Source organism: Diabrotica virgifera, chromosome 2 (genome assembly GCF_917563875.1).
Source record: "Diabrotica virgifera virgifera chromosome 2, PGI_DIABVI_V3a".
Classification (NCBI taxonomy): domain Eukaryota; kingdom Metazoa; phylum Arthropoda; class Insecta; order Coleoptera; family Chrysomelidae; genus Diabrotica; species Diabrotica virgifera.
In genome coordinates, this window is record NC_065444.1 from 263,963,129 (window position 1) to 263,990,122 (window position 26,994).

Here is a 26,994-nt window from a genome sequence, read left to right on the forward strand (position 1 = left end):
ATATGTTCTGTTAGCTGTATAGTAGCATATATCATCTGTATACGGTAAGTAAGGTTGTATCAGCAACCCCAAGAGTTATTTGACACTATTTGACAGCATTCTGTTGACAGTTTTATATAAATATTTAGGTAGCACCGTCGATAATAAAGTGAGCTGTGAATAGAAAATTCGATGTCGTAGTGCAACCACCTAGGCAACCAAGTGACTTCATATAACGTCGAGGAAACGTCAGCTTTGGTTGAATAGATACACGTGTTTGAACATTACGTCATATAGACGTCTTTTGTAAGTGATTTTAAATACGTAAGATTAATGACGTTAAAATACGTTTAAAAAACGTTTTCATTTCAGACAGCCAAATCTGACGTCACAAAATTGGGAGGAGCTTAAAAAGCTTGTTTGTATTGACTCCAAACAATTTCGTTTATAACGTTGTTCATAAGAAATTTCTCCTTTATTGTTTACGTGATTTGTGTCTTGTGTGATAAAATAAGACTTTTCATTTAGATATTTAGTTGAAGAAACGTGTTAATTGAGAGATTTCTATTCGTGTTTGCTCAGTGAGTTAGTTTAATGCAGTAATTCTTCTTTTCAACTATTTGAGGTTATGTTTATTTGTTTTTGATGTTTATTTTCCGTTAATGAACTAATTATGTGTTATCGAGTTTAATTAAATTAATTCTTAGCCTACATTTTCATGTTACCTATTTTTTATACTATTTTGAAACATCTGAAAGAGGTCACTTTTTGAAAGTATTAAAAAGTTCATTTTAACGACGGCGACGTGTAAAAGTCGTGATATTTTTGACGTTTTAAAATCGTCACAATCTCGACGTGAAAAAAATGTAGATACAATGACGTTTTAAAATCGTCCCAATTATAACGTAAAATCGATGAGACAAATACACGTGATTTTCAACGTCAGTACTACGTCATAGAAACACGTCTATTGGTCATTTTTATGACGTGTTATCTACGTTATACAAACGTTTGGTTGCCTGGGATGGGCGTCCATACCCATGGGCAGGTGGGGCCTTGGCCCCCCTGGCTTTTCGGGTGCTTTAAATTATATATGGTTATCCAAAGTATACAAAATATAATGTGCAACATCTTCACGTCGCACAGTGGTTCCAAATGCTGAAAACGTGGTTATGAGGCGAAAAAAGAAGTCGCTATTTAGGGATTTTCATGTTTACAGTTGTTTTCTCATACTATCGTAGAGTCCTAATACGCAGGTATGAAGATCAGACTGAATGTATTCTGGTTCACAACTCAGGAACAAGTGGGCCATGTCCGAGTTTATTTTGGTCGGCAGAGTAAGTGAAAAAGAACGCGTATATTGAAAACGCTGTAAAACGTTTTGTAGTTTATCAATTTTATCGCTGTAAAGCAGATTCTTCTTTTTTAAGTATGTAGTAATGTAAGGTGTAACTTAAATCAACATTTATTAACAATAAATGCGTTAAATTTGTTAATGCATAAATAGTGAAAATATACTTGAAATAATTGAAATTTTGTAAAGATGCATTCAAAAAGGACAAAATTCTGCATAATTCTGCGACTAATGTTTATTAATCTTAAAACATATAGTAAGGAGATACAGAATCACTTTGGTTTAGCTAACTATAACTGCCTATGCATTGCTGGCAGTTGTTTGAATACAAAAGTGGGAAATGACGCATATTACATGTTTCTGGCGATTGTTGAGTATGTATGGGCAGTTGTACATAAGTAATAGGTTCTGAATATTGTACTTCATAAAGAAAGTGTATTGGTAATCAGCAGTTTCAAAAGTCCTTTATAATATAAAATTTTAAACAAAAATGCAGCTAAAATAAAATTTTAGAATTTCTTTCGTCCATATTGGATCCGCCATTTTGTTTAAAAAAAAAGTAAAGTTAGATTTGTAATCAGCGACCTTAACCTACCAAATGTGATAAAAAATTTTCCTTTTTGATTGATATTTTCAATTTCTTTCCGCCATGTTGGATCCGCCATTTTCTTTTTCAGAAAAGATAAGGCCATATTCGTAATCAGCGATGCCAAAAACCATTAAGAACGAAAGTAATTCCAAAATGTATAAACAATATACGCTTTTAAAGGTTCATGACCACGTTTTCGGCATTTGGAACCACTGTGCATCGGGTCCCCCCTAAAAATTTTTATATGGGCGCCCGTGAGTACCACTGCTGTGTCACACCTTACCAAAATATGGAAAAATGGTTACACTATGATCCTTTTCCCATTTTTGGACATGTTCCATTATGCGCTTTTTTGTACACCGCAGAAATAAATAATTTATAAAAGCTGAATATTTATAATAGGTTTGGAAATAAATCTAGCTTGACAGACCATTGATTAAATCTTATTATAATATTGGCGCCACAAAAAGGAATCACCCCAATTCGCCACATTCACATTACGCTCAATCGACTGCACTAAACACTTAAGTAAACTTGGCGCACGCCACACGCGCATCTAGTGGTCAAGGCAAAAAATAAACTTGCGCGTCTTTGACAATTTGAATCGCAACTTAAACACCGAAATAAATAAATGTCTTACCGAAATTGCTAAATCGACCTACATTTTTGTTTTTCGATTGGATTTTTTAGACAGTGTCGTGGGTTTCGAGATACGCGGCCGAGTTTTGTTTTGTTTTTTTTGTTTTTCTTGTGAATTTTGTGTTGTGATGTGCCGGCTTTTCGAAGAAAGTGATGGGTAATGTCCAAAAATGTTTCGCAGCGCCTAAGTCCAAAAAGGAAGCTTTGGTAAGTTGTCTGATATTTATTATTTTATTAAAATGACTTTGTATTATAACTTGAACCAGTCAACAAATAAAACATAAAAAGGTATGATGTAATGTAAACAAAAATACAGTAGTCGATAATTAACTTTATCGTCTCTTTAACGAAATAGAATTATTAAAATTGAATGGGAGATAAGAGGTTCGTCCATAAATGACATTAGTAATTAAGATTGTGCAAAAGTATTACCAATAAAGAAATGTTTGTCTTCTTTTAATGACAAACAAATATTCTTATAATAACAATATACATCAAGTATATTCAAATGGGAAATAAGCCACAATTTTACCTAAAAATGATTTTATTAATCAGTATTATTTTGTATTTTGACAACGACACACGACTTGGGCGTCGAAACGTTAATAAAATCATTTTTAGGTAAAATTGTGGCTTATTTCCCATTTGAATATACTTGATTATAAAAATGCCACAAGAAAATAGCTTCAGAACAACATTAACAATATACATTGGAAATCGAAACTGATTTTTAAAGTAAACTATGCTGTTTTTGAATACTAAGTCACATTACTGACAAATTCTCCCAACAGCTGGATATTTGAATATTTTTGTCAAAAGTTATTACAAAAATACTTCGATTTTAGAACAATTTTATTCCTTCTTCTTATTCCAATCATCAACGCTATTTGCTAAACAATATCGTGCTGGTCCTATACCACTTTTTTTTGTTGAGTGTGTAAAATCTTCTAAAGATGTGTGTTGGATTCAGAGTAAAAGGATACTCGTACACCAGAGTGCATTTCCCCTCCTGGAAGGCACGCCCTCGAGTGAGTTCATGATGCCCTGCCTACCAACTAAAACTACCCTCAGCCAAACACGCGCCAAACATCTAGTCTTGTTTAGACCGTTCTAGCACGCATACGCGACTTCTTTTTCTTCTGTATTTCCCTTTGGTGTTTATGTCTGCTATCCCTTTCTAGGATGTCCTTTTCATTATTCCAGATATTACCCCAGGATTTCGTAGTATTCATTTTCTCCTCTTGCCGCCACTTCAATTGTTAGCTTCATAGTTCTAGTTCATAGCTTGAATTACTTCAAACCATGTGTCTCCACTTAGCGTTTTGGGTGCTCACCAAAATATTGACTTTGAATTCAGATCTCCTACTGCCTGTTATTGGTAACTTATCTTTCCCGACTATGTGGTTCGATGTACAGTCAACGCTGTTTTGATATTTCCTCAAGCTCAAGATGTTGTTCAGATTTCAAGGTCTAAAATGACGAATGACGAATTCCTCTTTTCTTTGACATACTCTTATCCCCAGTTATTTATTTCTTACGAAGATGGCTACATCTTGTCTCTTGTCCAAAAACCAATAACTTTTGCTCTCTTTTGGTTTTTCTTATTTGGTTCAGACATAACCAGGTCCGCCTCGACTTCTTCCACTCTGATCGTGAGAATTTCATGTGCCGCCCTACATTTCCCTAGATTCGCTTGTAGTAGGTACTATCAGCCCCCTAGTTATCATGTTAAATTTTATTGTGTAATTTCTCCACCTCTTGACGCTACAGCACCTCTTGCCTTATTTTGTTCTCAGTATACCACTGTCTCGGTTATAGTCATTGACATATTAAGCGTAGACACGGTATATTCAACAAAAAAGCGTAACGCGGAAACAGCATGGAAGGAGTCGATCGGTGTTCTATCTACCTCTTTTAACCAAGCGATCCCGAGCATGTGACAGACAAAGATGGCTAGACCACCCAATCCTATGTCGGCGTTACACCTCGATGCATTGAGTGGCATATGACTAGCCAGGTCTATCCTTAACATATCTCTGGTTATAGTGCATGGAGCAAACCTTCCATTTTGATGCCTGTAGACAAGCTGACATCCATCTGGATCTCTTAGGGCTCAGCTCTACGGTGTTGTGGGAGCAGTTGTGGGCGCGAGGTGAACGGAATGCAAATTTATTTCTGTCTCTGTCAGTCTTCTTCTAATGGGACGTTCACTCACACTAACATTTCCCACCTCAAAAAGACACGTACGAGCTTCAGGAGCAGTGCAAAAGCGATTTCTCAACAAGTTGCTGAGAATGAAGCGGTCAACCGGAATTACAGTGTACAGTGTGCAGGCCAGCACGCAGTCCTGATCTTAACCCAATTGAACACATTTGGGACAACTTCAAAAAACGGGTAAGAGCAAGAGTACCAGCTTCTACATCATTCGGAGAGCTCAAGACGGCTGCGGTAGGGAAGTGGCACAATATCCTCCAATCGAATATCCAGGATATCATGAATGGATTACCGAACCGGCTTTTTTTTCAATTATTTTGTTGCTTTTTTTTTATCGCCAACCGTCACTAAAGCCATTCATTATTGTACTCATTTGCCGCCATTTGCGGCAGTAAAGTAGCACTTTATTGTACTGAAAGAAGAATTTTACTTTACCTACCGCGATTATTCAAAATAAACTGAGATTGAATGTAAGTGGTCGATGGCAGTAATCGATTATTTATTTGAGTGAACTTAAAATTTATTTACTTTAATTATTAAAAATATTGTACAAAATTTACGTTATTATTAATTAAATTTATGTCAGAAAGTGAACTTCTGTAGTATTTTGCAATTATATTCATAAACATAAATCAAAACTTTACAGATTTAGTAATTAGGTACTTATTCAATATTGATAACAACTATCGATTAAACATCGAAATCGGCCATCATGCAAAGGCTTTCTGTCACTGTCATCGTCATTACTGTCATACGAAATTTTTATTTCGTCTAAAATTAATAACATTCTTAAATCTTTTAAGTTTGGTATTAATGCAAATACAAATTGTATATTATGAACAAAAATAAAAAACCGCTAAACGCCGTAAAAATGAGTGGCGCATACAATATTCCAGCTACAAAAGATCTGATATGAATATTACGTGGCGCGAAAATTTATTTTCATTTTGATGGAAAACAAAATTGTAGTTTTATTTTAAAAGATTTTTCATAATATTTGATTTGAAGTAAAACGCACCACAAAAGAGTAACTTTGATACAGTTTGAATTTTGAAACTCTTTTGTGGCGCGTTTACTTCAAATTTAGCAAATAGCAATGGAAAAATCTTTTAAAATAAAACTAGAATTTTGTTTTGCATCAAAATGAAAATACATCTTCGCGCCACGTAATATTCATATCAGATCTTTTTTAGCTGGAATATTGTATGCGCCACTCATTTTTACGGCGTTTAGCGGTTTTTTATTCTTGTATCAGGAGTTTTTCAAAGTTAGTATTTATAAATTAAATGTATGAAGTTGAATGCAATGTTTCTGGATTAAACGTTAAGCTTTATAAATGGTCGCCTTTGTCGCATTATCTCCCAAATGATCTAGTGTCCATCGAATGTACACTAGTTTTTTTTCTATTCGAATTAGATTGAAAAAAATATTGGGATGGTCGGTAAATATACTCGGATTGCCCGTTGCCAGATCAAATTTAGCGTCGTAACCACTACAACTACATAAACCATTTCGGGAATAATCGTTAATTGGATTATACTTTTGTAGTTTAATAACTTCTAAACGGATTAACCGATTTTGATCACTAAACATGAGTTTGAAACGTATTGATAAGTAGTATCTGATGCATCTAAGATCAAGTATGATAACTAAAGCTATTACAGGGATTATTTAGCTTGAAAAACCGTTTTTTCCCATAGGAAATAGATTTGATCATACTTATGAAGCCTATAACTTAAAAATTCGAATTTTCCCGGATATAAGGTATACACCGTTAGATTCGTCTAGAGTACTTTTACAAACGCTCAGTTATTGGCGCAATTCGTAGGTTGAAATTTTGAGTAATTGTCGAAAAACTTGTTTTTCAGTTGTTCGGCTATACTGAGCCGTGTGTATATCTGATCCTGACAGCTTAGACACCATTTGAAAGCATAACTCAACACTATTGATTTGGTGTATTTGCGTTTTTCCTGTCTCTTCTTGAACCGAAGATATATATACCCCAAAAAAATATGCCATTTTGTACCTACCAAGTCCTATAGCTGGCTTATGGTTGGTCAAAATTTAAAAACTACACCGGTTCTGAATCGACTCTGACCCCCTCTTCAAACACAGAAAAAAAATTCAGATCGGTTTAACTTTTCCACACACATACATATCCACAAACATTTTCCTTTTTTTAAATAGAAATTGAGTCATATTTCTGAGCTAGGTAACTTTTGAATGGTATAACCGATTTTCAAAATTAGACATGCGTTGGAAAGGTAATGACCAGTACTATCAGAAGCCGCAAAGGTCGGACTTAAATTTTCGAAGTTTTTGGGAGTTTTGGGGATGAGAACGAAAAACAGACTCTAAATAGGAAGGGCCGTAAAATCCACACCCTTGGACCAAAATGGATGGTTGACATATTATGAATGGGTGAGTCTTTTCCTGAAGTTTAATATGGGAATTGGCCCAATCTTCAATTCAGTCAGATTTAGAAAATCGAAAATTTCGTGTATATATACAGGGTGTCCAGAAACTCTACCGACAAACGAAGACAGAAGATTCTTCAAATAATTCTAAGACAATTTAACCCTATTCACTTAGTCCGAAAATGCTTCCTAAGGGAGCTAGAGCTCTTTGAAGATGGCGTCTTGTAATGAGTTTTTCTTAAATACCTCCAGAACGCTTCTATTTAGAAAAACAAAGATTGGCACGCGTATTTATCTTCCAGAGATAAATCTATTCCATCCTTTGCGAATTTTTAGTACCGATCATAGGCGTCCGTTTTAGGCAGGGCAACGGTTATTTTATCGCATAACTTTTTTGTCTTTAACTTTTAAGCATTTTTGATACTGCATTATTAAATTGTGAGGTATTCTAGTGCTAAAAGGTACTCTTGTTTTAAGTCGGTAGGACACACCGTTTTCTAGAAAAATCGATTTGAAAATTTTTCGTTCTTTAAATTTCAAAAAAAAAAATTTCCAAAAAAACCTTTTTAGAAAGACGAAAACTGGTACATTTATTTATATTCCAGAGATAAATCGATTTCAGTAATTGCGAATTTCTAGTACCGGTCATAGGCGTCCGTTTTGGGTAGGTCAACAGTTATTTTATAGCGTAACTTTTTTTTCCTTAATTTTTAAGCATTTTTGACACTAGATTATTAAATTATGAGGTATTCGAGTACTAAAAGTTACTCTTGCTTTAAGTTAGTAAAATACATCGTTTTTTTTTTTGAAAAATTTTTTCCATTTTTTTCAAATTCCCAAAACGAAAAACTTTCAAATCCATTTTTCTAGAAAACGGTGTGTCCTACTGACTTAAAGCAAGAGTACCTTTTAGTACTAGAATACCTCACAATTTAATAATCCGGTGACAAAAATGCTTAAAAGTTAAAGACAAAAAAGTTATGCGATAAAATAACCGTTGCCCTACCCAAAACGGACGCCTATGACCGATACTAGAAATGGGCAATAGATGGAACGGATTCATTTCTGGAAAGTAAATATGCATACCAACTTTCGTTTTTCTAAATAGAAGCGTTCTGGAGTTATTTAAGAAAAACTAATTACATGACGCCATCTTCAAAGCGCTCTAGCTCCCTTAGGAAGCATTTTCGGACTAGGTGAATTGGGTTAAATTATCTTAAAATTATCTAAAAAATCTCCTGTCTTCGTTTGTCGGTAGAGTTTCTGGACACCCTGTATAGTGTCGCGTGTAGGGGTGTGTGTGTGTGTGTGTGTGTGTGTGTGTGTGTGTGTGTGTGTGTGTGTGTGTGTGTGTGTGTGTGTGTGTGTGTGTGTGTGTGTGCGCCACTGACGAGAACTGCCGTTCTCTGGTAAATGGTGTTTTTGTTAATTCTATTATATGTATTTAGAACAAATAGCAAATATATTTATTTAGATTTTCTACTATTGATCAAGGGAAAAGCAACTGCGCTGCGGGAGGCTCCACTTCATAAACATAACGTAGCTATTAACGGTATTTTTAATTTTTGGTATTTTATTTTAAGTGTTAAAATTGGTTTAATATTTAAATAAAAATACGATTAACTATTTAAAATATATTAATTTCGTTGAAATCATAATAATAGAAGTATATAACGTCTTACGTGCGTACCAAGTACACACACTCTTTTTTCATTAGGATGTAATTAAGTAAGTGTTAATGTTTTTTATGATTGGCGATAAAAATTTTTATGCACCACGTCAGTAAAGACTCTTTATCGAACTTGTCTGTTATTCGCCACGCTCACTATAGGCTCGCTCGGCTCATAATGTCGGACTCGTTCGATAAAGAGTCACTTTACTGACTTGGTACATAAATAACTATTATTAGATATACTTTGTGTATGCTCTGTCACCAAAGTGATTACAATTTTTCCAGTGAGTGGTTTTTGTAGAATGTAGAATTAAACTTTATTCTAATGTACCCACTTAATTAATTCACTTAAAAAACAACATGAAGACAACCTTATTGTTTGAGTAAATTATATCACGTGTCTTTTGTATAATATAATGAACCTCGCTGGGTTTTTGTTCCACCGGTAACTCATTAATAATTCGGCGTTTTCAAGGTACGCAAGCAATTAGGTTGATTTACGTAAAAAAATATGACCATAATCTTTGTCAAAAAAATTCACACCTGCACTTTCGGCTTCGTTCTTTTTATCTTTAACTGAATCTAATCCGGACAGATCCGCCTGGTTTTGCCTATTAGATGCTTATTTGTAAAACAAACGACGACGTTTTACATCCGTAGTAAGGTAATTATGTTGGGGAAACTATTTATTTCGAGGTCACCGTAGTACATAGGATGTGGATTTCCAAAATTTAAAATTAAATAAAGAGACATCTAGTGGACAGAAGTACTATAACTATAGATCTCTTTGGTCGGAAAGCAAATTTTTTGTAACAACTAACCCTTAATGAATCTTCTACAATTTGCAAGTCATGCAGAACGATAAATAATAGTAGACATGGAAGAATCTACAATATGAATTCTACACTTCTCGGTGATATCGATAATGATTCCTTCAATACTTATTTGTTTAATGGTTTCATTTCTGACTCTACCTTTTCTGGAAATCCTAAGTGTTCTCCTGATTACATCAATTTTAACAAGTTTTATTGTTTTTTCTACAGTTCTCTGTTAATTTTTAATTCTCAAAATCCATGCAATAACTACTTTTATTAATGAAATAAAAATGTATACCATTTTTATTCAGTTGCAATGCGAAGGCAAAACTGTCTTATTTTTCACTTCTAAGTGAAAAATAAGAATACATACTTAGAAGAAATACTTAGAAGTGAAAAATAAGGCAGTTTTGCCTTCGCATTGCAATGAATAAAAATGATATACATATTTTTATTTCTCCTTTGAGTAACTATGCCCATTCTCCGTTGGAATTTACCAGCTGAACAGACGGGGTCGTGAATTGTAAGTTTTTTGAATTCCCTCTTGTCTTCTTCGCATACATTTTTATTTCTCCTTTGAGTAACTATGTCCATTCTCCGTTGGAATTTACCAGATGAAGAGACGGGGTCGTGAATTGTAAGTTTTTTGAATTCCCTCTTGTCTTCTTCGCTTCAGCATCCATCTGGCTTGCAATTTTTAGAAGAAATATATTTATGGAAATATATTTTTCAATATATTTAATATTTAATATTAAACTTTAAAACTTTGCCTTTTATTAATTTTTCGTATATATGACCTGTGGAACCATAATAAATAAGTTGGGTAGACCGAATAACAAATGTTGAGGTCCTCAGAAAGATGAGAAAGGAATTAATGAATACGATTAAGATCAGACAGTTACAATATCTCGGCCACATTATGAGAGGGGATAAATAGGTGTTGCTACAAACCATAATGTAGGGAAAAATACAGGGAAAACCAATTAAAAAAAAAGACGTATCTCCTGGCCCAACAGTCTGAGAAAGTGGTATAATTGCAGATCCATCTACTTGTTCAGAGCTGCAATATCAAAAGTGAAAATAGCTGTGATGACTACCAACCTCCTTAGAAGAGACGGTACCTAAAGAAGAAGATGACCTGTGGTTTATACTAGTGTGATACTGTTATCTTCCGCCAGACAATTGGGTTTATCTTAACATTATACTAGCCAAGAGGCTACGCACGTTAGGCTCCTGAAAGCGTCAATCGCTTCAGGATCTGTACTTTTATTGATTCGCTTATGTTGAAACATCCTTATGTTGATTTTTCTTGCACAATGCAACATTGCATACATCTCTGGCTTGAATTAAATAAGTGAATTCTTCCGTTGAAATAGAAATGTTTACATTTCCACCAATACGCTAGGACCTAGGATCGTACATTATACTCTTAAGCAGTTTATACCTGTCTCTGTACACTGCAGGCTGTATCACTGCCTATGTAAACCTGTAGCCTAGTTTGTGCATTCTCTCTACCCTATTCTTCTCGTAAGCGGATGCTCATCTGAAAAGATACTTTCAACCCATATTTGAGTACTATAGTGGGAGGTCATCATCCATACGGTAGGTATCCCTATATTCATTTGTGATGTTTCTGATATAACAATTACGCTACCCAGGTATTCTCGTAGTATATAATATACCATATGCAGAGGAGGAAGATCAAAGTAGAGTCTCCATAGCTGCTGTTGATGTGTTCCTCAGAGCCCTTGTAAATTCGAAACATAAGCAAGTTTTGTCAACTTACTAAATTTTAAGATGTTAAACAATACATTTTTCCATGAATAGGTCCAGCTACCAATAAAGTAGTCACATTCCTTGGTTATTCTATCTGTTGAATCCAAGTAAGCGTTGAGCGTCATATTACCTTACGTTATTTATTTACATCACTCACCAGATTTAGACTTTTACCAGGTCATCTGCGTAGCCCAATATATGATGTGTGCTATTAATGAATCTAGCTATCAATCCATTGACGACCACATTCCACAAGTGAGGAGATAATACTCCCTTCTGTGAACAACCTCTGGCTACCTGTACTGACAGCCGTATCTCCCAGTAACATATTTCATACGACACTTAAGCATACTACACTATATCAACCTACAGTTCGTTTCGTCTGTTTCTTACAGCAAAATATCCCTTGTGATCATGATGACTTCGTAAAAGGTGTTATCGAATGCGTCATCTATATCGAGGAATGTAACTCTCATCATTTCTTGGTTTTCCAGAACATACTCCACCCCTTGCGTGAATCCACGATTTGCATCTCCAATGAGATGAGGCAGATCTACAACTGCCCAGTGTAGATGAATGAGTTTTTGGACAGACATGCAATTATAATAAATCTAAACAGCCTATGTCATTACACAATTATGTTCCAGGCTGAAGTTTTTGCTTTGGTGGTCTGCTGGAGACCCCAAATCAAAGAGAATCAACATTTTTATACAAATAGCCAACCGGCTATTCTGGTAGTAAATAATCCACTCACCAAATCAAAGCTCGCGGGAAACTGCAAAGATCTATTCAATAACCTGGCAAAACATAATAAAGTGTCTTTAAAATGGGTGCCGGGTTATGCGGGGTGCATGGGAATGAACGAGCAGATTTGTTGGCAAAACAGAGCTTTAGAGAAACCTTTGTAGGGCCAAAACCATTGTGTGGCATCACCAAAGATGCTACAAAAAACGAGGTTCAGAAGTGGCTGAAAAGTAATCATCAAAAGAAATGGGAAACCACTCAAGGGCAAATCCATATCAAGAAAATAATCAAAAATACTGATAAAAAACTCTCGGACAATTTCATGAACTTCAATAAACGAGAGATTAAAATGGTCACCGCAATAATGAATGAAGATTTGTCGTTTAAGAAAACAACTACATATACAAACTGAGTAAGATGAATGAACCATGGTGCAGAAAATGCAAAATGGAAGAAGACACTGCCATACACACATCTTATGTCATTGCAATGTTCTAAGTGATATGAGACAGTAATTTACTGGTCAACAGGTCAACTAAGGATTCAACCAGGAGAGATCCTAAAAAGAATTTAAAAAGAATCAATTTTTATATTGATTAATCTTTATTAATTCAGCTTGATTGATAAGCTATACACAAAACATTAAAGTAACTAATAATGTTCCTTAAGTTAAACAATCCTTCAAGATAACTGTCTGTTTATCAAAACCGTAGACTGTAGACAAACAACATTAAAACCTCAAAATGTAACGAGTTAAAAGGATTATTTTTAATAAGAAACGAAAATGAAAAATAGCATTCACATTAAAAATAACAGTCTGGGCTCATTATCTTCCAAATTATTTTTATTTCCAAACTTACTTCAATCACTTTTAAGTGTCATGTAGGTAGATATACCTCTTTATCAACGTCTGACATTTTATTAAAATTTGTTTTTAAAACAACTTGCAGATGTTTCTTGTACCGAGTTAACTGATGATCACCTACACGTGCCTCTGGCACTGGACTATCCTTGTTAGTACGGTTGCTTTGAGTACAACTTCCTCTAGAGCTTCACTTTTTTTAATAATCAATAGAACTTAAATATAAAGCTAGATAAAAATGCAATCATGTTGGAGGCTTTATACTTAAACAGTTTTGAATAATTGTATTTGGTCATTTCATTCTCTTATAAAATATGCTATTTAAAATTCATAACAAAAGGTTTCATTTAAAGCCTCTATTTTTGTAATCTATTAATACATTAAACATAATAAAAATCATTAAATAATATCTATGTCTGAGAGTAATATAGGGGAAGGATATTTAATGATGAATATCCTCATCCCCAGAATTTATGATCTCGTTTGCTAATTCACCTTTCCCTGCTACAATTTTCAGTTTCGTTAGAGGTTCTTCCACTTCGTTTTCTATTTTTTGCTTTAATTCATGTGATATGATTCTGGTGTTTTATGAGTTCTGTTAGTTTCCATCGTTTGGTTCGGTTAGTTGGTATACATTTCCACTCATCTTTGGTAATTTATTTCACATTTATCAGATCTCTCATTGCGTCATGTTACATTTCTATGGAGAACATTTCTCACTGTCGTCTTTCCGTCTTTTCCATAGGCTTCTTGTTCTTTTCAATGCATATCTTAAGTAAGCTTCCTTTTCTTCATGTCAGTTTAATTTTATTTCAATTCAATAAAACAGAAACCACAAACTCGATCCTCAAAAAGTCCTTTCAAAACGTCACCAACTCTAGTTGCAATATCTCTACTGAGTACAACAGATAAAATTCTAACAGCTCTCATCAAACAAAACTCAATCAATTCACAGAGAAAAAAATTGGGGACTACCAGCAAGGATTCAGAGAAGGCAGATCCACTACAGATGCGATCCACATAGTTGCACAAACAATCGAAAAATGCCACGAACACAACATAGAACTCCATATCCTCTTCGTAGACTTCAGACAAGCCTTTGACTGTATTGGAAGAAATAAATTATTTATTGAAATGAAAAATCAAGATATACCAGCAAAATTAATCAGATTAACAAAAATGACCATGGATGGAGCTCGAGCCAAAGTAACAACAGAAGAAGGTAGCACAAAATCAATTGCAATAGAAACAGGAGTGCGACAAGGCGACTCCCTGTCAACCACATTATTCAACATAGCACTAGAAGGAACAGTCAAGGCCAGCAAAATTAAAGGAACTATAGCCACTCCTCAACACAAATAGTTGCATATGCAGATGATTTAGTTCTTATGGGAAGAGACAAGGAAAGATTAAAAGAAGCAATAACAATCCTAGCAAAAGAAGCACGGAAAAGAGGTCTAGAAATTAACGAAGGAAAACAAAATATCTACTCTGCTCTAGAAGAGAAGATAACAGGATGAGAGAAATCAAAATAGAAAATTACACTTTTGAAAGAGTCCAACAATTTAAATATTTGAGAGTAATAGTGAATGGCCAAAACAAGAGAAGTGAAGAAGTAACGGAACGAATACTAACAGGCAACAAAACATACTGGAGATATCATAAGCTTATGAAGGACAAGAACTTATCCAGAAATACAAAACTGAAAATATACAGAGTTGCAATCAGACCAGTAGTTACGTACGCAGCTGAGACAATGTGCCTCACGGAAAAAGATGAAGAAAAATTGAGAATATTCGAAAGGAAAAGCCTCAGACTCATCATGGGCCCGATAAGAATGGACAACGGAGAAATGAGAAGAAGAATGAACCATGAACTAAGAGACATAATGAAGGGAGAAGATATAGTTAGATTTATTAAATCACAGAGGCTGAGATGGCTGGGACACATAGAAAGAAGGAAAAACGACCGACTGATTAAGAAGATCACCAGATGGAAACCGGCAACTGAAAGACCAAGAGGAAGACCCAGAGAGAGATGGGAGGACCAGGTCATGAGAGATATCAAAATTCTGGAAGTGAGAAACTGGAGGGAACTATGCACATATCGAAATGAGTGGAAGAAAATACATAGTAACGAAAGCCAAGTCATACAACAAACTTTGACAACATACAAGTGGAATGCGGAGTGATTCACCGCAATAAGCGAATCTGAGAGCTCTAAATAAGAGCGGCAAACATTCCACCTGGAATGAAAAGCCCTGATGATGATGATGATTCGAAAGTAAAATCGGTAGACAATAACAGTCGTTTTGAATCATCGTCATGGAAACCAAGATCGTCGTCATGCTAACTAATTATATTGAAAGTTTGGTTTTGACAACCTTGTCAAAGAATTAATTTGTGTATGTATTTTCATATTAATTAAATTAATTGATTAAGATTTGGTAATTTTTTAAAGACTCTTAGAAAAAATATTGTTCCTAACTCTTGCAGAAAGTCTCTTTTCCGCAGTCGACTGCTTGCCGAACTCCCGCTTCGCGTTGTTCGGCAAACTGCAGTCGCGTGCGGAAAAGAATGACTTTCTGCACTTGTTAGGAAAATAACTATTGTAGGTTTAGTAAATAAGATCCATAAGCCTATTAATATTAAATATTTTTAAAATCCTCAGTCGCAAAAAGAGGTGACTTTGAAAGGGTTGATAAAAGTGGTTTTTGCATGTTATTACCAGATTTAATTGTCAATAGCTCACTCAATTTTTGTCGCAGAAAAAATTCTCTCAAACCAGGTTCTTGTGAATTAAATAAGCTACAATTTTATATTTATACATTTTTTCCTATCTCTGATGCTAATCTTTCTATTTTAAGAAAAAGCCATTTTTTTTCTAAACTACAAAAATTCGTTATTCGCTTTTAACTTCATTTTTTTTTAAACTAATTATTCTAAGCTGGTCAAACTTCCGATCACTTTTTCGCTGAAAAAAATAGGGACTGACATTCTTTTCATTATTAGTCAGTTAATTTTTGAACTAGAGACTTTATTATTTCTGGAGAAAGATATTTTTAAATACTTTAAATTAGTCTGAACAAGTTATCCTCGAAAAATGCATAGTTTTCCCGTCTTTTGACTTTGAAACTACGTTAAACTTTGTTGTTGTAAAGTAAAGTTGTTTTGATAAAACGAAAACTTATGGAGTTATTAGCAGAAAACTTATTAAAAACCTTGATTTTTTCGAAATAAACCTAACACCTTCGACAGCGAATAAATCGAAAACTATTAATTTTATCAAAAAAATGTATAGAACGTTTTTTACTTAGGATGAACGTTTTTACCAACATTTGTGGCCAAAATATAATAAAAAATTTCCACCCCCGAGATGGGGTGACAACCACCCCCATGATAAAAGCGCCTTTCGGCATCATATAGATTTTGATCGTTGGACTATCTACTACTTATTCTCAAATTTTCAAGCAAATCGATCCATTCTGTAAACATTGCGAGGTTTTGTCCTATTGTAAGCTTCATTACTTGGACTACTGGTCTAGTATGCTTTGTAAGGGACCTGACTATAATAGCAATGAAAAGATCCACCAATTGGTAATAGATAGTTTCTTTATTGTAGTGTGATTTTTATATTTTTTGTAAATCGATTGTTATTTTAAATGGTGAATCATTTCATGGCTAGTTTTTTCTATTATTGTGCCATTCGTGAATATTTATCAGTGTTATAGAACTATTTTCTCGATAAAACTAATAACTTTCGTCTAGGTATGTTATCTAAATCGTTAAAATTATTTACATAGGCAAAAATTTGTTACATACAGATTTGTAACATACCGATACCGAAACTATGGGAAGTACTGCAAAACTCCAACATTACCTTTACTCTCATAAAAGCTGTCCAAAATTTATACAGTGACATGAAATCTGCAGTAAAATTAGGAAACAAAATAACAGATTTGTTTACAGTCAACAAAGGTCTACGACAAGGATGTTGCATATCACCAAGTCTGTTTAAGATTTATGTCGCCAAAGCCCTTACAATATGGAAACGAAAATGCAGTGGAATGGGCATCCAAATCGACGACAACACCTGCATGTACACCCTTCAGTTTGCAGACGATCAGGTAATATGTGCAAACGATAAAAAAGATTTGGAATATATGACTCGCAAACTGAAGGAAGAATACGAAAAATGGGGATTGCAGATGAATGTAGAAAAAACACAATATTTATGCCTAGGTGAGGATTCAACTGATATGATATTGGACAATAATCAGAAAATAACTAGCTGTGATAAATATAAGTATTTGGGCATTAATTTCAACAAGGAAGGTAATGACGATGCAGAAATTAAGAGCAGAATAAATAAAGCAAGAACGGTAATTAAATCATTGAACGGAGTTTTGTGGAGTACCGAGATAGGGAAACAAAGAAAAATGCGAATATACAACACCATGATTAAGAGCACATTGGTATACGGATCCGAAACATAGAGAATAAAGGAACACCAAAAACGAAAAATAGAAGCTACTGAGATGGACGCCCTAAGAAGAGCAAGTAGAACATCTAGATTGGACCGGGTTAGAAATGAGGAAATAAAGCGAAGAATGAATTTGTAGGAAACGGTTGTAGAATGCATTGAGAAGAAACAATTAACATGGTACGGACATGTTCAGAGAATGGGGGAGGAAAGACTGCCAAAGAAAATTATGAAATGGATACCTACAGAAAACAGAAAAAGAGGAAGGCCAAGAACGACATGGATACAGGGAGTAAGACGATCAATGAGTGTACGAGGATTAGAAGATGAAAACTGCAATGATAGAAGATATTGGCAACAAGGCATCGGACAACGTCGGAGGACGTTTTGAACCCGAATTTATATATATAAAAATTTGTTTTTTTACATACAGTGCTAAATACTACGGTGTTTTTAATCGTTTCAAAATTTATGTAATAAATCAGACCAGTTATTTTGGTTAGTATGCTAGTTCCTCTACATGCATTGTTTTTTGTAGGTATATTTGTAATTAATTGTAATACGGTATGTAATCTCTACTACCATTATTTAAGGAAAGTTTAAATCATCTTTTTCGATTTTTCAAAAAATGTTTCTCTTTTCTTCACAATTTTCATATTTCCTGTCCTTTTTGTCCTTCTGTTAGTGGCATGCAAACATAAAATGCTTTGTCTATTAATTAAATATTTAGACCGGGCAGTATCGTCGCCCCCGCTAGCGAAATTATTCCGATTCGATTTTTTTGCACAAACTTACTCAAAAATAGGTCCTTATAATATATCAACAGGGTGCCGGGCGGTGCCGTGGTCGAAAAATTGTTTAAACAATTTTTTTTAAACAAATTCACAAAAATAATTTTTTCATTTCGAACAAAATTTTTTTAGATAAATTGGCTTATTCTGAACAAAAAAGTTCTCTTGTTATTTTTTTCTAAAATTGATTGTTGTCGAGTTATATGCGATTAAAAATTTGAAAAATTCGAAAATGGCTATTTTCAAAGCTTAATAACTCGATTAAACGTTATTATTATGGAATTCAAAAAGTGAACAAATCAAGTTTCAAACCCTTTCTTCAAGGTTCTGAAGGGATCTTTGTCATTATTTTATTACAAAGCTGTTATTTTTAATTATTAACAATTAGCGCTATAGCCCAGGATGTATCCGTCGCCCCCGTTAGTGAAATTATTCCGATTCCATTTTTTTGCAGAAACTTACTCAAAACGAGGTCCTAATAACACATCCACAGGGTGCCGGGCGGTGCCGTGGTCGAAAAATTGTTTAAACAATTTTTTTTAAACAAATTCACAAAAATATTTTTTTTATTGCGAATGATTTTTTTTTCGATAATTTGGGTTATTCTGAGCAAAAAAGGTATCTTGTTATTTTTCTCTAAAATTGATTGTTGTCGAGTTATATGGCCATTTTCGCATTTTTCAAATTATAAATCGCGTATAATTCGACAACAATCAATTTTAGAAAAAAATGACAAGAGACCTTTTTTGCTCAGAATGTCCCAAATTATCTAAAAAAAATTTGTTCGAAGTGAAAAAATTATTTTTGTGAATTTGTTTAAAAAAAATTGTTTAAACAATTTTTCGACCACGGCACCGCCCGGCACCCTGTGGATATGATATAAGGACCTCGTTTTGAGTAAGTTTCTGCAAAAAATGGAATCGGAATAATTTCACTAAAGGGGGCGACGATACATGCTGGACTATAGCGCTAATTGTTAATAATTAAAAATAACAGCTTTCTAATAAAATAATGACAAAAATCTCTTCAGGACCTTGAAGAAGGGATTTGAAGCTTGATTTGGTGACTTTTTGAATTTCACAATAATAATGTTTAATCGAGTTATTAAGCCTTGAAAATGGCCATTTTCGCATTTTTCAAATTTTTAATCGCATATAACTCGACAACAATCAATTTTAGAAAAAAATGACAAGAGACCTTTTTTGCTCAGAATAAGCCAATTTATCTAAAAAAATTGTCCGAAATGAAAAAATTATCTTTGTGAATTTGTTTAAAAAAATTGTTTAAACAATTTTTCGACCACGGCACCGCCCGGCACCCTGTGGATATGTTATAAGGACCTCTTTTTGAGTAAGTTTGTGCAAAAAAATCGAATCGGAATAATTTCGCTAGCGGGGGCGACGATACTGTCCGGTCTAATTATGTTCACAAGATTCTATTACAGTCCAATCAACAGCCACTTCCTCGTGGAATTTTGAGAACCAAGGTCGATTTCTTTGAAAATTTGGATTTAGGTAGTAATTATAACCTTTGTCAAAATCTACCCTATGCCGAATTGCGCTTTTGCCCTGGGGGTGAAAACAACCCCATCTAGGGGAAGTTACCAATGGCCAAAGTGTGGAAGAACTCTCAAATTTCACGACCTCTAAAGATGAGGTTGATCAGCTGCTTAATATTCCTAATACTGACACACGGATGTGAATCTTGGACCCCCAGATAAACTGAAAGAAAAACATAGATGCCACTAAAATGTTCTTTTGGAGAAAAATGTTACAAAGTCCATGGACCGACCACAGGAAAAATAATTCAATTTTAAAAAAGGTCCATCTCCAACAATTAAAATATTTTGGACATGTTATGAGAGCAGGACGCTCCAATACCCCCAACCAAGGTAGCGGATGGAAAAGGGTTGGAGCAGAGGGTGCTAAGAATCCCCGGAAAAGATCAGGCTACCACAAAGAACGACAAATGCATATCACCTCATACAATGTTAGAACCCTTATATCGGACCAGAAGATGATGGAACTGGAGGAAGAGCTGAAAACAATAAAATGGGACATCATCGGCCTCAGCGAAATCAGACGAAGAGGAGAAGCCCAAATTACTCTTAAATCGGGACATTTATTTCATTTTAGAGGAGAAGAAGACACTTCACACGGTGGAGTAGGATTTATTATACATAGAAAACACACCCAAAATATAACTAAAATTAACAGCATAAGTCCCAGGATTGTATACCTCATCTTCAAACTAAATGCAAGATATAACCTTAAGATAATCCAGGCATATGCTCCAACGACAAGCCACTCCGATGAAGAAATTGAAAAATTTTATGATGACCTAGAAACAGCATTACATACTACACCAGCATATTATACAATAATTATGGGCGACTTTAATGCGAAAATTGGCTTCAAACAAGATGATGCAGAAGTAGCAATGGGCAAGTATGGGTATGGCGACAGAAATGAACGAGGACAAAGACTGCTTAATTTCTTACACCAGGAAAATTTATCCATGATGAACTCTTTTTTCGATAAAAAGCCTCAGCGTAAATGGACATGGATAAGCCCAGATGGCAGTGTCAAAAATGAGATAGATTTTATCATAACAAACAGAAAAGAAATCATTAAAGACATTGAAATACTTAACAAATTTTCGGTAGGAAGCGACCACAGATTAATCCGAGCAAAGATACGATTAAATGTCAATTTCGAAAGAACCAAGATGATCTTCAAAACACGAAAGACGAAATGGATTCCCCCAGGAAACAACAACCTCTATGAAGATGTACTAACCAGACGTATACAAGACCTTGAAAACGACATAGAAGACATTGAACAAGCAAATAATGTCATAACGAAAGCACTAAAAGAAACAGAAAGGGAGTGCTGCCCGACTGTCGTGACCCATAAAGAAAATTTAAGCCAAAATACCAAAGAGTTAATAAGTAAAAGAAGACAATTGACGGAAAAATACGACTCCAACTACACAACACTGAAGAAATTAAATAAAGATATCCACCGATCAATCCGAAAAGACATAAGAGAAAATAACACAAGAGAAATAACTCACATAATTCAAGAAAACAAAGGTTTAAAAGTTTTGAGGCGTAATACGAATAACATCGGTAACAAAAATATGTACAAAATCAGAAACAAAGATGGCAACATTGCCACGGATAAAGCCGAAATCCTCAAGGTTGTCGAATCGTTTTATCGCGAAATGTATGAGAGCACCAACGAAAGGCAAGATCAGCCCCTGCCCAAAATCAGAAACCAGGGATCAGAATTAATGCCAGAAGTAACACCACATGAAGTTAAAAAGGCACTTTCAGAAATGAAAAATAATAAATCCCCTGGCGATGACGGAATAGTAATCGAAGCAATCAAACAAGGTGGAAATAAAATTATCCAGGCTTTGGCCAAACTTTTCACCCAATGCATTTACCAAGGAAAAACTCCTTCTCAATGGAACAATGCAGTCATTGTTTTATTACACAAAAAGGGTGACATAACAGATCTGAAAAACTACCATCCTATCAGTTTGCTATCACACATATATAAACTTTTCACAAAAATTATCAAAAAAAGACTGGAGGCTAAGTTAGACTTCTATCAACCTAGAGAACAAGCTGGATTTAGATCTGGATATAGCACTAACGACCACTTACTGGTAATAAAAAATCTAATAGAGAAGTCTGCGGAATACAACAAACCATTGGCACTGATATTCGTGGACTACTAGAAAGCATTTGATACCATAAGCCAGCAGAAAATGTTAAAAGCATTGACAGAATGCCGAATAGACCATCGCTACATTAACATGATCAAATATATCTACCAAACGGCAACGGCTAGCGTAAGACTGTCTGAACAACAAACAAATACATTCTGTATACAGCGAGGAGTACGGCAGATCTAAACGAATATGGTATCAATATAAATGGAGAGAAGCTCAGTCATTTGAGATTCGCAGATGACATTGTCCTTATAGCCGATCGTATGGATGATGCAATAATAATGTTGAACAAATTATATTACGCTTCCTTAGAGGTCGGACTAAAGATTAATATCAACAAGACGCAAATAATGACTAATCTGGTGCTAAATCGTAATATTGTTGTTGATGGAATGGATATTAAGCAGACTGCATCTTATAAGTACTTAGGACATGAAATTCGGTTGGGACGAGATAACCAGACGTGCGAACTCCCACGTCGCATAGGATTAGCCTGGGCAGCGTTTGGTAAACTTAACTATGTATTTAAATCGGACTTGCCCATATGCCTCAAAAGGAAAATCTTTGACCAATGTGTGTTGCCTGTACTCACTTATGGAGCCGAAACATTAACACTAACAAAAAAGGTAGTGAACAAGATTCGCGTAACTCAGAGGGCTATGGAGCGCCAGATGTTGGGTGTCTCCCTGAGAGACCGAATCCCAAACGAAGAAATACGCCGTAGAACAAAAACAACAGACGCTGTCGAAAAAATCGCGTCGCTTAAGTGGAATTGGGCAGGACACGTCGCCAGATTGCCAGACAACCGATGGACAAAACGTATTGTCGAGTGGAGGCCGCGAGAAGAAGCACTACGGAGCAGAGGACGCCCACTAACCAGATGGGCCGATGATTTGAAACATGTTGTCGGTAACTGGATGCAAGCCGCACAAAATAGAGATGAATGGAAAGAGCTGAGGGAGACCTATGTCCAGCAGTGGACGCGTACGGGTTGATGATGATGATGAGAGCAGGGAAAGAAAACATGGAAAGACTTATTAATCAAGGAAAGGTAGAAGACCAAAGATCACGAGGACAATCCCAAACAAGATGAATCTAACAAATTAGAGGAATATGCAAAAGACCTATGCATGAGTTAAAAGAAATGAATAAAGACAGAGAAATTTAAGGGACTGGGAACGTATATGAGAAAAAATTATGAGTCAAACAATGCGAAAATTATTCCTGCAGAGAAAATCAGTAAAGAAGAGCGGAAAGGTAAGACCGCGATAGAAATGGACTAACAAAAATCAAGAAAACTTTTGAAAAAATAAATATAGTGATAATGTGATAAAAAATTGTAATTTTAAGTCGTTAAATGCGTTCCAGGCCTGTTGAGATAAATAAACAAATAAAGACCATAAAGAGTTTGTATCCATTTTGCGTCGTGCCTAATCTGAAGCTGTAAAATTTTTTTAGGACATGCCATCAATATTTTCTCACGTTTTTTAGTTTAATAGCTTAATTTAACACAAGTATGCCATATCCTTGATAACTTCAAAATACTAATGTTTTTTCAAGTAAGTTCACGTGTCATTAATAGTTTTCCGCCCACATCACATAACCGTCCATCTCACCACGATCACGATGTACCTATTTATGTAAATAAATAAATTGGTAAATAAAAACATTGATGTTATTATGCTAATTTTCTTAATTCAATGCATTCTGATTTTTAATTTTCGAACGATCGTAAGTAAAGTTAATGACAAAGCATCCTTGGCATATTTGTACTCCTAATTTTTTCTACCAATTGACTATTGACTGTGTAATCAATACCCTGCAATAGGGGCCCGTGGGGTTTTTAATTGTTCAAATATTGTTAACAATGGTACATGCTTTTTTGGGAGGTACACTTACTCAGCACTTTTAAAAAATATGATCGACAGTTTTGTATAAATGAAAAATAATAGTCGCTTTACGTCATAATATATCACTTATTGCCATGTCTTAAATCTGCCAGTAAAATGAACAATTAATTCAATTTTATTAGTGAATTTATTTGATTTTCATATAGAAGTAAAAACTTCGTTTGTACAATGCCACAATGGTATAAAAAGTTTATTGAAAAACTATTAAAAAGTCATCCAAAAGGATTCGGAAAACGTTTTCGATCTAGATCAGATCATCTTCAGTGCTCAGAACGAAGTATTTCCACGTTAGAATGAATGCAAAAGGTTAAAATTATGACTAGTTAAAGAAAAATAATGTGGCAAATACTTACGTTCTTCGTAGTAGATGCAACTAGCAACCTTATAAAATAGGTAACATCGAGAAATATGATTTACATGTTAATAATCTGATGATAGTAGCGACTCTAAGTCGATGTTAAAAGATAAATTTGTTAAGAGTGCTCAAAGGGCGACATGATTCACTACTCGATAAGAACTTGTGGTTCTTGCCAGTTCAATGGATACAGACCAACAAGAGTTTAGGAGATGACAATCTATTTATCAGACAGAAGTGACATGACAAGACAGGTAGTCAATTTTTGGTTATGAATTTAAAAATAGTGTAGTTTTTGAATTTAGATAAATAATTAGTTAAGCTGAATGGATGTTAATACTGTATTGAAGTGGAATTTAAATTATAATAAATTAGATTCTATTGTAAAAGTCTAAAAGGCAACTTAGGGGAGTGCATTTAGATTTTCACTTCGGAAAAAATCAAACAAGATAAAACTTTTTGCAATTTCATTAAGAAATGTTTATTAAACAACATATCAAAAAGTTCTACTCGAGACGTGGGTGCTTCATTTTTTATTAAACAAATGAACAGCGAAGTTAGATGTTTTTTAAATAACTCCGAAAATATAATTTTTAGAAAAAAACTGACTTGACCATTGAAAAATTCAGAAAATTTTACAAAAAAAACCTTTTATAAAGATTTTTCTAAAATTAAATCTCTAGCTTCTGTAATTTTTTATTTATAACGCTAAAGTCACCCTTCTCAAACACATTGGAGCACTGTAAACTAGCGTTGGAAGAAGTGCACGGTTGAGTTTTTTAAATGTAATTCGTTAACTAATGGCTCAAAAGAAATTTTACAAATTGGACATGAAAGAAAATGAAATAAGCTATCTTATGGTTGTAATAAAAAGAAATAAAATTTATGGACATAAGTACCGTGTGGGCGGAAAATGAGACTTACATGAATTTTGTTTAAATTTTTTTTAAAAATGTGTAACTAATACAATTTTACTTATAAAGCTCTCAAATTTGCACACCTCACCTCTCAATTATCTTACTAAACGTTGTTTTATTCAAAAAATAATCTCAAAAATTTAATTCAAATAATACATTGTCTCAAAAAATATAATTTTTGAAAACTTCGTAGTTCTACAGAATTCCCACCACTTTAACACGGTATTACTCAAGTTTGAATAAATCTAATACAATTTTTTAAATATTTTTTTAAAGCCTAGGATGTAGTCTTTAAAAAACACTGAATTATTTTAGTTTAAAAATGAAATAAACAATTTCTTTTTGAGAAAACTAAGAAAGATAACAAAAATGTAATAAAAAAACCGAAAATTACCAGCTGAAAAAATGTATATACAGAGTGATCAAAACTTTTTTCTGTAAAACTTACCTAAAATTAATTTAATAATAAGCTTCAAAAATAATAAATGTTCAACAAAAAATTTTTTTAGCTCTTATACAGTATGCCTGCGTAACTTGGAACCTATTGATAACTTTTTTAATATCAGTTTTACGAAAAAAAGTTATTCTTTATAAAATACTCTGCATGGTACATAACATAAGATGCAACCATCAAATATCAAATTTTGTTAATTTTGTACGAGGTATGTCAAAAAATATGAATTTCACTCAAGAGTAAAGTACCTTTATATTTCACAATATCGAAAATTTCTATAAAGAAAAGTTGTTTGGAATTAAAAACTATGTTCTAATATGTAATTATATCCTTCTAATCGAAAATTTGTTTTTTAATATTGTTTCAAATTAATTATACCAAACATCATTAAATTTTCACTTATTATTTATGATAACTGATTTATTATTATGCAAACACTTAATATGCAAATATAAAATATTATATTTTATCAATATTATACGAGGTATTATGTAACAAAATTGCATAAAAGTGTAATTGCATATTGACACATCGTTTTTAATTCTGAACAACTTTCCATAATAACAATTTTCAGTATTATTAAAAATATAGGTATTTTACTCCTAACTGAAATTTTTATTTATTGACGTATCTTGTAAAAAATTGATAAAAATTGATATTTTATGATTTCATTTAAAGTTTTAGAATATGCAGAGCTTTTTACTGAGAATAACTTTTTATTTATGATCCCATTGCAACAATTTTTTGAATATTGAAGAGATAGATTTTGAATAATTTGTTCTGTCTTTCTAATACATTTTAATTTTTAATATTATTGTGAAAATTATTTGTTTACCTTTTTTTTTCAATAATTAAATTCCATATTTCTTTGATTAGATTCTACTTGTTTTTCATTTAAATATCCGCCATTTTGAAATTTAAATTTTTAATCTTTAATTCAGATTCAACAACCTGTTAAAAATAAAGACAATAAATGTTTTAGAAAAATGTTCTTTTTTATGTTCTTTTAGAAAATCCGCATTTTGGATCCGCCATTTTATAGTTTATAATGTTAACATTTAAGTTAGGTTTATCAAAGCTCTCAAAAATAAATATATGTAGAAATAAATACATTTTGTAAAGAAATTATGATTTTACAACTATTTTTTAAGTTATCCGCCATTTTGGATCTGCCATTTTATAATTTAAATTATCAAAATTTGATTCAGGTTCAGCAACCTCTCAAAAATATCCACATATATGTAAACAAACAGGTTTTATAAAAAAAATTCGGATTTTACAGC

The 26,994-nt window shown here is 33.7% G+C and overlaps 1 protein-coding gene across 2 annotated transcripts in view; it reads left to right on the forward strand.

Annotated features, from left to right (window-relative positions):
- The first annotated feature begins 2,548 nt into the window (after positions 1-2,548).
- Positions 2,549-26,994, forward strand: part of LOC126880616 (NAD(+) hydrolase sarm1) — a 496,620-nt gene continuing 472,174 nt past the window's right edge. The window contains exon 1 of one of the 2 annotated variants that reach the window (XM_050644609.1): positions 2,549-2,768. In XM_050644609.1, coding sequence (XP_050500566.1) covers positions 2,715-2,768 — 54 coding nt within the window. In that variant the 5' untranslated portion in view covers positions 2,549-2,714. The remainder of the gene's footprint in view (positions 2,769-26,994) is intronic. The other variant, XM_050644612.1, reaches the window with a different exon arrangement.